Source organism: Sinocyclocheilus rhinocerous, unplaced genomic scaffold (genome assembly GCF_001515625.1).
Source record: "Sinocyclocheilus rhinocerous isolate Xijiao unplaced genomic scaffold, SAMN03320098_v1.1 scaffold2232, whole genome shotgun sequence".
In the NCBI taxonomy this organism is placed as follows: domain Eukaryota; kingdom Metazoa; phylum Chordata; class Actinopteri; order Cypriniformes; family Cyprinidae; genus Sinocyclocheilus; species Sinocyclocheilus rhinocerous.
The window spans coordinates 207326-220041 of record NW_015662925.1 but is presented as its reverse complement, the minus strand read 5'-3'; the positions used below and the strand labels follow the sequence as shown (position 1 = coordinate 220041).

The window sequence follows — 12716 nt, the reverse complement described above, 5'->3', positions numbered from 1 at the left end:
ACGCTAATATCGTTATCTTTATAGTTATCTTTATAGTTATCGCTCTTGGTGTGAACGGGGCTTAAGGCACACCTGTGCAATAATCATGTTGTCTAATCAGCATCTTGATATGCCTCACCTGTGAGGTGGATGGATTATCTTGGCAAAGGAGAAGTGCTCACTAACACAGATTTAGACAGATTTGGGAACAATATTTGAGAGAAATAGGCCTTTTGTCTACATAGAAAAAGTCTTAGATCTTTGAGTTCAGCTCATGAAAAATGGGGGCAAAAACAAAAGTGTTGCGTTTATAATTTTGTTCAGTGTAAATAACAGAGCTGGTTACTTTTTTTCAGAGTAACGCAATATTGTAACATTACTTTCCATAAAGAGTAACTAAGTAACACAGCTGGTTACTTTTTTATGGAGTAAGGCAATATTGTAATGCATTACTTTCCATGAAGAGTAAATAACACAATATTGTAACACATTACTTTCCATAAAGAGTAACTAAATAACACAGCTAATTACTTTTTAAGGAGTAACACAATATTGTAACGCATTACTTTCCATGAAGAGTAAATAACTTTTTATGGAGTAAGGCAATATTGTAACGCATTACTTTCCATGAAAAGTAACTAAGTAACACAGCTGGTTACTTTTTTTACAGAGTAACACAATATTGTAACACATTACTTTCCATGAACAGTAACTAAATAACACAGCTGGTTACTTTTTTACAGAGTAACACAATATTGTAACACATTACTTTCCATGAACAGTAACTAAATAACACAGCTGGTTACTTTTTTACAGAGTAACACAATATTGTAACACATTACTTTCCATGAAGAGTAACTAAATAACACAGCTGGTTACTTTTTTTCAGAGTAACGCAGTATTATAACACATTACTTTCCATAAAGAGTAACTAAGTAACACAGCTGGTTACTTTTTTTTTTTACAGAGTAACGCAATATTATAATGCATTACTTTCCATGAAGCTTAACTAATGCAATTAGTTACTTTTTTATGGAGCAAGGCAATATTGTAGTTGCTTTACTTTTAAAAGTAACTTTCCCCAAACTTCAAATAACATGTTAAATTAAATGTGAAATTTCGACGTAGAAAGACTGAAATTTGTATTTACAATGTATTTTCTTGTAAAAAATGCTCCAATAATCTGTTTTACTTACAGTACAACTTCAATATATATATATATATATATACACAGTGTAATACAATTTTAAAGGCTTGATTGAAGAAAATAGTCTGTCAAATATTGTTATGTATGGCTTATTTATGGCTCTCACTATATAGTTTTACTCTAAAACAAACATCCTGATTACAGTGGAGTAATTTATACTCTGCAAAATGGTTTGATTGAATTGGAAAAAAGGAATTGATTAAAAAAGACTTCTTAATGAATCTGACATAACTATTTCCTCAGAGTTTGAATCACCAAGTAGATTGTCTAAATGTGGATTTCAAAATTGAAATGCTGCTTGGAATCGTTGCATTTGCTATTTGTTATTAAGACTTTCACAGATTCCAACTTTCCTCCATTAACACTTTACTAAATTTTCTTCCCTAAGATCATTCTGAACTTTACATCTATGGATTTATACCGGAGTCATTTGTGCTGGTATGATCATGTGGAGATCAGAGATGGATATTGGAGGAAAGCACCACTGAAAGGTTTGAGATGAACACCTGACATTTCAGAAGAACAATATGAACAAGTCAAGGTGAAGCTTGTTAATTAATGTTGAATTATTTGCTTGTACCTCTGTATGCAGGTCGATTTTGTGGGGATAAATTACCAGAGCCGATCATCTCTACAGACAGTCGCCTGTGGATTGAGTTTCGCAGCAGCAGCAACTGGGTGGGAAAGGGCTTCTCTGCTGTTTATGAAGGTACCAGCAATCAATCAAATCAACAACTATCAAATGTTATAAAATATGTGCTAGTGGACATTGAATAAATTATAAAGAAGCACTATAGTACTTGTGTGTCTATAAGTGTTTACATACAATGTCAAGAAATTGTGCCTTTAGCCCATACCATTGATATTTTAGGTTAGCATTCATATATTTAATAATTTGCAACGGCAGCTTTGGCCTTGCATTTCTTACGTCGATAGAGCTGCAAGTGGTAGTGAGCAAGATTAGCCCAAAACAAGCAGCAATTTCATGGCTGCAGTCTAGGGCAAAGCCAGAGTGCTCAAAATAACGTCAACAGAAAACATTGTCAAATTCATTTGTATTGAGTGTTTTGCCCCACAGACCTAAATCCAACCATAGCTGACCTATGAATTACTTAGAGTTTTCATTAGGTGAACAACTAACATTATCTGTTTCCAGCCGTTTCTGTTGTGAAATAAGTAACTATCATGTTTGTGTTGTAATCTTTTATCTTGCAGCTATTTGCGGTGGGGAGGTGAAGAAAGACAATGGTCAAATTCAGTCTCCGAACTACCCAGATGACTACAGACCCAACAAAGTGTGCATGTGGAAGATCACTGTGGCTCAGGGTTACCATGTCGGCCTTACCTTCCAGTCTTTTGAGGTATGATTGAAAAAGTTGTTATTACTGCAATATAAGCATGTAATTAATTGCTTATACACACTGTTATAATGTTAGAGTGTGTCCTAAACAAGAAAAGACAGTATATATCTAGAAATAATCATGAATAGGACTGAAAAATAAAAAATTACCCTGGAGACTTGGGCTGCAACTTGAAAATCAGTAATGAAAACAAAATGTATTACTTTTATTACTAAATTGTATTACTAGTTAGTTACACTGTGCACAGTAAAATAAAATAAATAAATAAATTATAAATTATAAATTCATTATGTTTTACTCTGTGTAAGAATACATTATATTATTATAATGTGTGCAGTTTGATTTTGAAAAACAGCTCACTTGAAATATCAGCATGTGAGCAAGGGGAAAAAAAATTGTGTTCATGTTCATGTACAGTCATGGCCAAAAATATCGGCACCCTTGGTAAATATGATCAAAGAAGGCTGTGAAAATTAATCTGCATTGTTAATCCTTTTGATCTTATTCCTTCATCCAGAATCTCTCCAGACCCTTCAGATTCCCAGCTCCATGATGGTGCTTCTCCTCTTCAGTTCACCACACTCATTTTCTATAGGGTTCACGTCAGAGGACTGGAATGGCCATAGCAGAAGCTTGGTTTTGAGCTCAGTGACCCATTTTTGTGTTGTTTTTGAGGTTTGTGTTTGGATTATTGTCCGGTTGGAAGATCCAAACATGGTCCATTATAAGATTTCTAACAGAGTCAGTCACTTATTGATTTTTTTATCTGTTGGTATTTGATAGAATCAAAGATGCCATGTATCTAAACAAGATGTCCAGGACCTCCAGCAGAAATATAGGCCTACAACATCAAAAATACAGCAGTATATTTCATTGTACACATATTTCATAATGATATTTCCCCCCATTTTAAATTCTTATTATCCAATGAAAGGTTAGATTTTTGTGAATTTTTTAAATAAAAGATCAAAAGGATTAACAATGCAGATTAATTTTCACAGCCTTCTTTGATCATATTTACCAAGGGTGCCGATATTTTTGGCCATGACCCATGACTGTACTTCAGAGCATGCATGTAAATCAAATGTAATGACATTTATGAACATTGATTTTAATGGGATTGCTAAAATGTAAAAAGAAGTCAATTATATCATTATAGCATTCTTTGATTTTTTTAAACTGAGTATACATAAACTACTGAGTTTTTTTTTTACATTTTTTAAATGTTGCTTGAGACATTTGTCTGGCTGACTCTGATTTTGTCGTGTCATTGCATTGGCTCTGGGTTTGGTTTAGACTGTCTCTAACCAGCCGGTGTAAATAAACCCAAAACTCCCCATGATCTTTGTATTTGGAAAGAAGGGATGCTGTAGATCTGTAAAAGAAAAGGGGAAAAACTTTCAGCGTTGTTTCCACTTGATTTTTTGTTTTAAGTTGTTCTAGACCTTGATGAAAAGGTTGGTTACAGTCACAGCTGGTTGCTTTCAATGGTAATGGCATATCTTACATTGAAAGAAAAGAAATCCATTTCAGGTCTTTCAGGTTTAAATTGAGTTTTTCCATTTCCTTTTTCTGCATTATCTTTCGTCTTTTCATTCCAAGATCGAGAGGCATGATAACTGTGCGTACGACTACCTGGAGGTTCGAGATGGGAACTCAGAAAGCAGCCCGCTGTTGGGCAGATTCTGTGGCTATGACAAACCCGACGATATTAAATCCAGTTCCAACCAGATCTGGATGAAATTTGTGTCTGATGGGTCTGTCAACAAAGCTGGATTTGCTGCTAATTTCTTCAAAGGTGAAGTGTACTATTTTGCTTTATCTATTTGGTCTTTAAAAATTTCATAGGTGTGATGTTTGGCGTTATAACTCAGAATTTTACATTATAGCTTGACATTTTTTAAATTCAGGAATGCACATAAAATATTTGACCGATAACCAACATGATGAAAAAAGATGAGCCCTGATATTATGATTTCATAATATAGCCGATAATGCTAATCCTACGATATTAGCACTAAATATCTTCTCAGATATTAGCATCGCTCCTTCAAGGTACCATAAATGATTAAGCTCTGATGTTCTTATTGTTTGCAGAAATGGACGAGTGCTCCAGACCTGACAATGGTCGCTGTGAGCAGCGCTGTGTCAACACGCTCGGTAGTTACAAGTGCGCCTGTGACCCTGGGTATGAACTGGCGGCAGACAAGCGGAGTTGCGAGGGTCAGTATGTGAACAGTTCAGTGCTGGATTCCCGGGTATTAAGACATGTATAGCTTAATATAAGGTAAATGATGTCTCTTATTTAAATATATAGTAGAAACCCCATGAAAGATGTATGTTATTTTAAAAAATCAACATGGTTTTTGGACTATGGGGGGCGCCATTATTTTATGTGCACAGTACATTCTGCGTCGATGACGTCAAATGGTTGCACTCGGTGAGCTACTGGCGCTTATTTCTAGTCTTTGGCTTTTTACCGCAACACAACTCAGAATACACAACTCAGAAAATAAAATACTGATACGATATCACATTGTGTGACTTTTGGTTGTAATTTTCAGTCGAAGGGCAACAAGAGAAGCAATGCAAGACTTCACAAGAAGAGGAGAAAAGAATGGGAAGATGCCTGTGGACGAATAAAACTTCCTAAAGACCCGCTTCTTTTTTCACTCCACTTTAGTCCTGATGCCTTTGAGTCTTTTAGTAGACCACAGCTACTGAAAGAGCTTACAAACGGCTGAGAAACGCTATGTCATCCTGTAAACATGCCGACGCTAATCATGACGCGCGGCCGCTAGAGGAGTTTCTCAGCGCAGATTTTCCTCGAGATCCGGGGCGTTTAGACTCCATGTGGGGAAAAATCGATGGTACAGCATTTGGTTTAAGCCTATGCTTATCCATCTCCACCTGTAAGCTCTTTCAGTAGCTGTGGTCATCATAACAGTATTTTATTTTCCGAGTTGTCTATTCCGAGTTGGGTTGTGGTAAAATTAGCAACAGGTAGCGGCAGTAGCTCACCGAGTGCAACCATTTTACGTCATCAGAATAATGGCGCCCCCCATAGTCCAAAATATGTATAAAACGATGTGATTTTTAAAATAACATAAATCTTTAATGGGTCTTCTACTACATATTTCAGGAAGAGACATCATTTACGTTATATTAAGCCATACAAGTCTTAATACCCAGGGATCCCTTTAAAGGAAATGTCCATAAACTTAACGGATAAGTCCAGGCAGAAAATTACTTTATTTTCCATTTTTAAATGGATTTGTCTTACAGTACACAAACAAATATCGCTAACTCTGTATGTGGTGATAAAGGCAAGTTTTAGGGCAAAGTTTTTAAAGATCACAGGCCGAATTCACTAAAATCTTCTTAAAATGAGTTTCTAAGAAACTAAGGGTGCTTTCACACCTGTAGATCGATTGCTTTGTTCCGAAACAGGGATTAAAATTATTACAATGTTGCTTTTTATTCTTGGTGCGGTTCGCTTTCACATGGCAAAGTTTCTAAACGGACCAAATTTGTTAATACAAGTCATGCGCGAGTAAACTGTTCTCTCATTGGTCAGAGTTCCACCGTTTATTTTCCGTGATTCCACTTAGCTGTCACGCATGTCATCCGTTAGGATGGAACGATAACAGCTTTGCGGGCTTATTGTTGTTGTTTTTTTGTAGCTGTCCTTATAATAATTTATCATTTTGAGCAGGAGTCTAGGATTGATTGGGAAAACATTTTTAAAATGCACCTACTACAAAGAAGAGCAATAAGACGGCATTATAAAATAAAAAAGTGCGCTTTGATTTTTGAATGGCAAAGACGTGCTCACCCATAGACATTCACACGTTCATTTTAAAGTATTAGCAAAACAACAAAGCTAATGCTTTTCACGGAACTTACGTAATTACCCATCATAAATTGTGATATAGCCTGGTTCGTTGGTCCGGTAGATCGGATTGCTTTCTCACTACAACCGAACCGCTCCAGAGTTCGTTTTCAATCGAGCCGAGACCACCTCGTTCAAGCGATCTCGGACCAATTGCCCAAACGAACCGAGCTAAGGGGGGAAACGCACCAGGTTCCGAAACAACAGGCCAGGTGTGAAAGCACCCTAAAGCTCAATTCCTGAAAAATTCTTAAGAAGTTCTCAAATTTTTTTTAGGAACATATGTATTTTGTTTTTTTTTAAGAAGTAAATGACAGGCTTTTGTGTTTTCTGATTGTACAGCGGTTCTTGCAGAAGACTTGCTAATCATCTCAAAGGCCAAGATGTGCTGCATGCAGATTACCATAATAATCATAATCCTGATAAATTGTTGTAATTATAAAATTAACAGCAAGGTCCGTTTTCGAAGTGTTGTTGTTGAATTTCAAATTCAGCAAAAAGTCACATTACACAGGATTGACTGATCTTTCTTTACATTATCGATCAATGGTCTAATGTATTATATGTAGGTAATGTTATGTTATTTTTTGTTTACCTTAAACTTTTAAAGATGAAGTGGAACTTTCTGTGCCACTAATTTCATCACTCCATAAAAATAAAAAAATTCAATGGAACACTCCCCTTATCTTCTTATTGGTTAAACAAACAGCTAGCCCCGGCCTGAAATCACACCATTGGTTGAACCAGTGTTTGCCGGGCTGGTCAGGGTCTCAAACAAACAGTACAATTTGATAGTTTTAATAGACTTTTTGAGGGAATCAACCTACAAAAGGCTTAGTAATCTGAGATAAAATAAGTATTTTAACACATAAAATTCGCACTTTCCCTTTAAGAAATGTTTCTTGAAGCAAGAATTACTGAGTGCATGTTTTGAGCAGCCAGCAGCACTGACCTCATTCTGCCTCTAGTGGACAGTGTGTGCTACTGCATCCTCTTAATTACTACTCCTGCTTGTGCTGTTGACATACCGCCGACATCTGTTTTGTGATATTGGCTTGGGGCTGCCAGCAAGTTAAGAGCACCTTCCTCACATTGACAGCAGGCCTGTCTGGCTTTCTTTACCCTCCTCCGCACGACACTTACAAAGCGCTGCTCTGTTTTCTGAGCGGCTGGAAATTATGCTGAAGTTTGGATCTGTTTATATCATATTCTTCTCGAACAAAGCACTTAAATACAGTTCGGGTTAAGGGTCAAATCATTCTTAGGTAAAATGTTGCCTAACAGTTAACGTCTCTTATTATATCGTCGGCTAATGTCTGGATACGTGAGGCAGCTGCTAGGACAGCACGTACCCTGCGGCTGCTATATTGAGCAAAAATCTGTTTGTTCAGACATGCACTGAGATGACTCAATAGCTCAATCATGACAGACTGGAGTAATTGGAAAATGATTCTCCATTAGATAAAAGAAAGATTGGCCCAGCACAGCTTCCCGGTGGCTATCATCATATCAGCAATAAATCCGACATTATCATAATGACTGTGCCGCTCTTTCTCACAGAACAGGCGATGCAGAGGGTTTATTGCACGATGGCCCTGTGGGAATAGAGACGGATAGGGTTTAAATGTACACAAAGCTAAAACTTCAAGGCAAGGGCTGTCTAAAGGCTTCTCAATGGCATGCTGGTAGCCATGGAAACATCTCTCCCCGAGCGCACGTGTTCAGTGGAATTCGCTGTAGGGGATCCTTTCGGTAATTTGGATCGTACCGGACTAAAGTAAACTACTCCGTCTTTCTGCTTGTGTTTGATGAGATACAAAGCCTGGGGTTGTTCCCTGTGTATTTTAATTAAAACAGGACCGTTCTTGTTATTTTATATGTAGCATGCGCTGGTTTTGACAAACCACAAGCTTGTCCGCTTGATAAATTGAGAGTTTAAGAGCGCTATGTAACTTAGGCGTGTTGTGCATGAAATATGTAAGCATACTTTCACAAAAAAAAATTTTTTTCCCCATATGTTACCCTCTTTTAAGGGGCTGTGTTGTACATTTTTGCATTTATTTTTTACACTCTCAGAAAAAAAGTGGCAAAATTATACCTTTATGGGTGCAACAGCTTGTCGCTGGGACAGTATCCTAAGGGTGTATAATAGTACCATAAGCTGACATATTACTAACTTAAGGGTATATATCACTACTCTAAAGTGCTAATATGCACCCTTTATGGGTAAAGAAGATACATAGGTAACCCAAAGGTACAATTTTACCACATTTCTTTTTTCTGACAGTGATAGTCAGGGGTGGAATTAAATCCAATGTTTCAATGTTGTTTTGCACATACTACAATGAAAGTCAATAGGGTTTGATGTTGTTTAGACACAAACATACTTCATTCTTTTGATGACAAACTTTTCAGTTTTGGGTGAACTACCCCTTTAAACATAGTGGTAGAGATCAGAGGGGAAAATTTGTTGAAGCTTCGTGATTCCTTCTCAAAAGGTTCTTGATCAATCCACAAAAACTCTAAATAAACACACATGAGTACCTTCAAATGAAGTTTAAAGCCAAGGATACTTTTTAAAGAAAACAACCAGCCAACATTCTACATAATAAATGCTGTGTATAAAGAGAACATGAAGGGAATTTCACAACAAGCCATCTTAAATGGAAAATCACCCTTTCTGGTTTCTAAATGTTGTTCGAGGTTATTGTGAATGATTCATCCATGCACATGCTTTCTTTTTTTGACCTTGTACTGATCAAAATGTCATAAATGTATCTTCCGGTGAAAAATTACAGACCTTACTCTGGTGATGTATCTTCTTCAATCATTTAATCATTTAAAGCTCGTTTCTTTGCAAGCTCACGTTCAGATCTGCCTCCAATCCAATCACAACCGATATAGAAGCAAGTCTCCACCTTAAATTTTTTGATAATCGATGTTACTCAAATTTCTGTCACAAATATGGAAGAAAAGATCTGTTGCTACTTCCTTTACATTCCTTTAACTTTCCAAAGTTTTGTGCCCATGTGCTGTTACTGAAAAGGTTTGGGAATCAGATAATTTCAATAAATGTTGTGTGTGAAGTATTTCTCCAGAATACATTAGTATAATTTGTCTTACAGTTCTTTTCTGTTGTCTTTTTCGCCAGCTGCCTGTGGTGGTTTCATCACCAAGCTGAATGGGTCCATCACCAGTCCAGGCTGGCCCAAAGAGTATCCACCCAACAAGAACTGCATCTGGCAGCTGGTGGCGCCCACGCAGTACCGCATCACGCTGCTCTTCGACGTCTTCGAGACTGAGGGGAACGATGTGAGCACTAGGTTTTTGCCTCAGCGTGGGGTGGGTTTGTCTGGTTCATTTCAGCTCGATTGGTGTGAATCACCACAGGGCTTTAGGGACTGACTTCTCCAAATTGCCTTCATGTTTTCTCACTTGTTTTTTTTTTTGCAGTTTTGCCCGGTGAGGCTCACATGACGAATGCATTTAGGATTTGTTTGTTAAGATGAAGGGTAGATTTTTGGCTTCATGCATGCTTATCACAAACACTCAGGTAGTTTATAACAAAACTGTTCTGTTAAAGAGTTGCCATCTTTCATTATTTTTAATTTCACAGACTTTAATAGAAGCCGGTTGTATTGCTTTAATATATCAGCAACTCCTTTACATTAGTGCTAAATAAGAAGAGTGATTTTGAGAATAAAATGAGGCTGTTGGCTCAGGCCGGATTTTTTAAATAGCTATTAGTCCTCTATATTAGACGACACACTAAAACGTGTTTAAAGCAACAAGTTTTCCTGAGCATTTTATAGCTTCACATTAATAGCGTACTATATAATTGCTGGATAAATTAAAGCTAGGAATGTTTTGGGTTCAGTGGCATATTGCCAGTTACCACAGAAAGTAATTATGACCACAAAAAAGAATCGGTTTACAATAATGGACTTCCATTGAAAGTCTATAGGGGCTGAGAGTCTATTGTGCATGGATAACACAAGATGGCGCCAACGGTGATGGCTGCCTCCGTGGCGTGCTCCGCAGTTGTTTTTATGTTTTTGTTAGTTTGTCCTGTCTTTAGTTATATCCCTGCAATCAGTTTCACCAGAGACGAATTGCTGGACATTCGGCAGTACACACCACCCGACCTAGCATCCATCTGGCGAACCTCCGCTCTCTACCCAACAAAATGGACGAACTCCTTCTGCTCTCCTGGACAAATAAGGATTTTTCAAACACTGCTGCTCTGTGTTTCATGGAAACCCTTGTCGATTGTCGATTTGTATTATTTTTATTCCTTATTTACTTGTTCTATTTTTTTATTTATTTATATTTTTTATTATCTTGTTTTTTTTGTTCTGTCACTGTCATTCTGTTACACTGTGGAAGCTTCTGTCACGAAAACAAATTCCTCGTATGTGTAAACATACCTGGCAATAAAGCTCATTCTGATTCTGATTCTGATTCTGAACCTGCACAAAAAGAACCTTTGCACAATATGTGAAAGGATACCAGAAACGAACATTATCTGCAAAGTACTGTTTACATGGAGCAAACTCCATCCGCAGGAGATACGTCGGTAACGTTTAACCAAATATTCATCCACTTACAATAGTTGCCCCACCATTAAAAGCATGATTTACATGCTTAAATAACACATTTTGTATGTAAGAATGAATACAAGTGCTTCTTTTTAAACTTTAAGCCGACCATTCCTGCTCTTAAGCCCTCTTGAATGTCTTGCCCCATAGACTTCCATTGTAAGCGCATTACTGTGAATATGATTTGTGTTTGTTTTGTCGATATTGTCTGTGTTAATGCTGTCAGTAGAGCTTAACTCGCATTGAACCTGAAACATTCCTTAAGCGTACTGGCACTGGTTTAATAGAGGGAGGTGAGAATGGCCTCAGCTTTATTGATTGCCAAAAACAACATTTGTTCCAGATAACTAGTGTACAGCTTGTGAACTATTATTGGCAAAAGTTGCCAAGCACTCATGTGTTGAGATCAAAATGAAAAGCTGCGATTATCAGTGGAGTATTTGGAGCAGTTTGTGCCACTTAAATGAAAGATCCATCCAGTTTCTCATCAAAACAAATGAGACCGTCTTTTCCCTCTCTATTTTTGATTCAATCGTTTACATTTAGCAGACAATTTTATCAAAAGTGAATAATAATACATGCAAAAGGGAAAACAATACAAGTAATGTCACTATTATATATCCTTGCTGAAAAGAGCATCGTATGCTGTGTTTTGGGAGAAGAAAGATGCTGTTGACCAGGTTGAAAGTTCTCTGTAGATGTTGACCCGTGACTCAGGTTTGCTCTCTGCTGTGCAGGTGTGTAAGTATGACTTTGTTGAGGTGAGAAGCGGTCTGTCTGCCGACTCCAGACTGCACGGGAAATTCTGCGGAGCTGAGAAACCGGAGGCCATCACCTCTCAGTACAACAACATGCGCATTGAGTTTAAATCTGACAACACCGTCTCTAAAAAAGGCTTCAAGGCCCAGTTCTTCTCAGGTGAGTGTGTGCTGTGAAATGTCAACAATGTCAAAATAAAAGGTCAACCAAAATGTTTATGTATTATATGTATATATATATATATACTGTATATATAGCACGTCCTGGAAAAAATATCTGATCGTAGCTTTTATTAAAAGTGCATTTTGGTATTTTTGATATTATGTGTGATGGAAATTACATGATTTTTCACTTTTTTTGGATAAAAACTTGGATAATCTTCAACCTGTTAACATAATACATTAACTAGCACTCAGTTAATTTTGAGATTAATTACAAATATAATGTACAAATAAAAAGGAATATGTATATAATATATAGAATATATAATTACAATGAACATTTGAAGTAGAAAATCTGAAATAGTATTTTCTTGTAAAAAGTACTCCAATAATCTTTGTCTGATTTACAACTTTGAAAAATACATTTCTACATTGTGTATATAGCAAAAAACAAAAACTGTCCTTAATAGTGCTTTTTAAAAATTAAATTGTACAAATTACACATACTAAATTAATTTTAAAAGGTGTTGTTTAGAAGTTGTAATGAAAAAGTGAAAAGTTTTCTTGTTTTATTATTTATTTTTAGTTATTAGAGAAGGCAAACATCCTGGGATCAGGACAGGCCCAAAATTTTCAACATTTAAAATTAATTAAAGTAGCACAATAAAAAGTGTAATGCTATTATCATTTATCTCATTAAAGTAGAATGATGTTCTATGATTCTTATTATATATTATATATATATATATATATATATAT

At 36.4% G+C, this 12716-nt stretch overlaps 1 protein-coding gene across 2 annotated transcripts in view; it reads left to right on the top strand.

The window, feature by feature from the left end:
* The window catches only part of LOC107728365 (bone morphogenetic protein 1-like), a 51832-nt gene that overhangs the window by 34094 nt on the left and 5022 nt on the right, over nucleotides 1–12716 (top strand). For both annotated transcript variants that reach the window (XM_016538504.1, XM_016538502.1), the window contains 7 exons: nucleotides 1575–1677; nucleotides 1779–1895; nucleotides 2402–2547; nucleotides 4150–4345; nucleotides 4645–4770; nucleotides 9591–9751; nucleotides 11775–11955. In XM_016538504.1, the coding sequence (XP_016393990.1) occupies nucleotides 1575–1677; nucleotides 1779–1895; nucleotides 2402–2547; nucleotides 4150–4345; nucleotides 4645–4770; nucleotides 9591–9751; nucleotides 11775–11955 (1030 nt within the window). The remainder of the gene's footprint in view (nucleotides 1–1574; nucleotides 1678–1778; nucleotides 1896–2401; nucleotides 2548–4149; nucleotides 4346–4644; nucleotides 4771–9590; nucleotides 9752–11774; nucleotides 11956–12716) is intronic.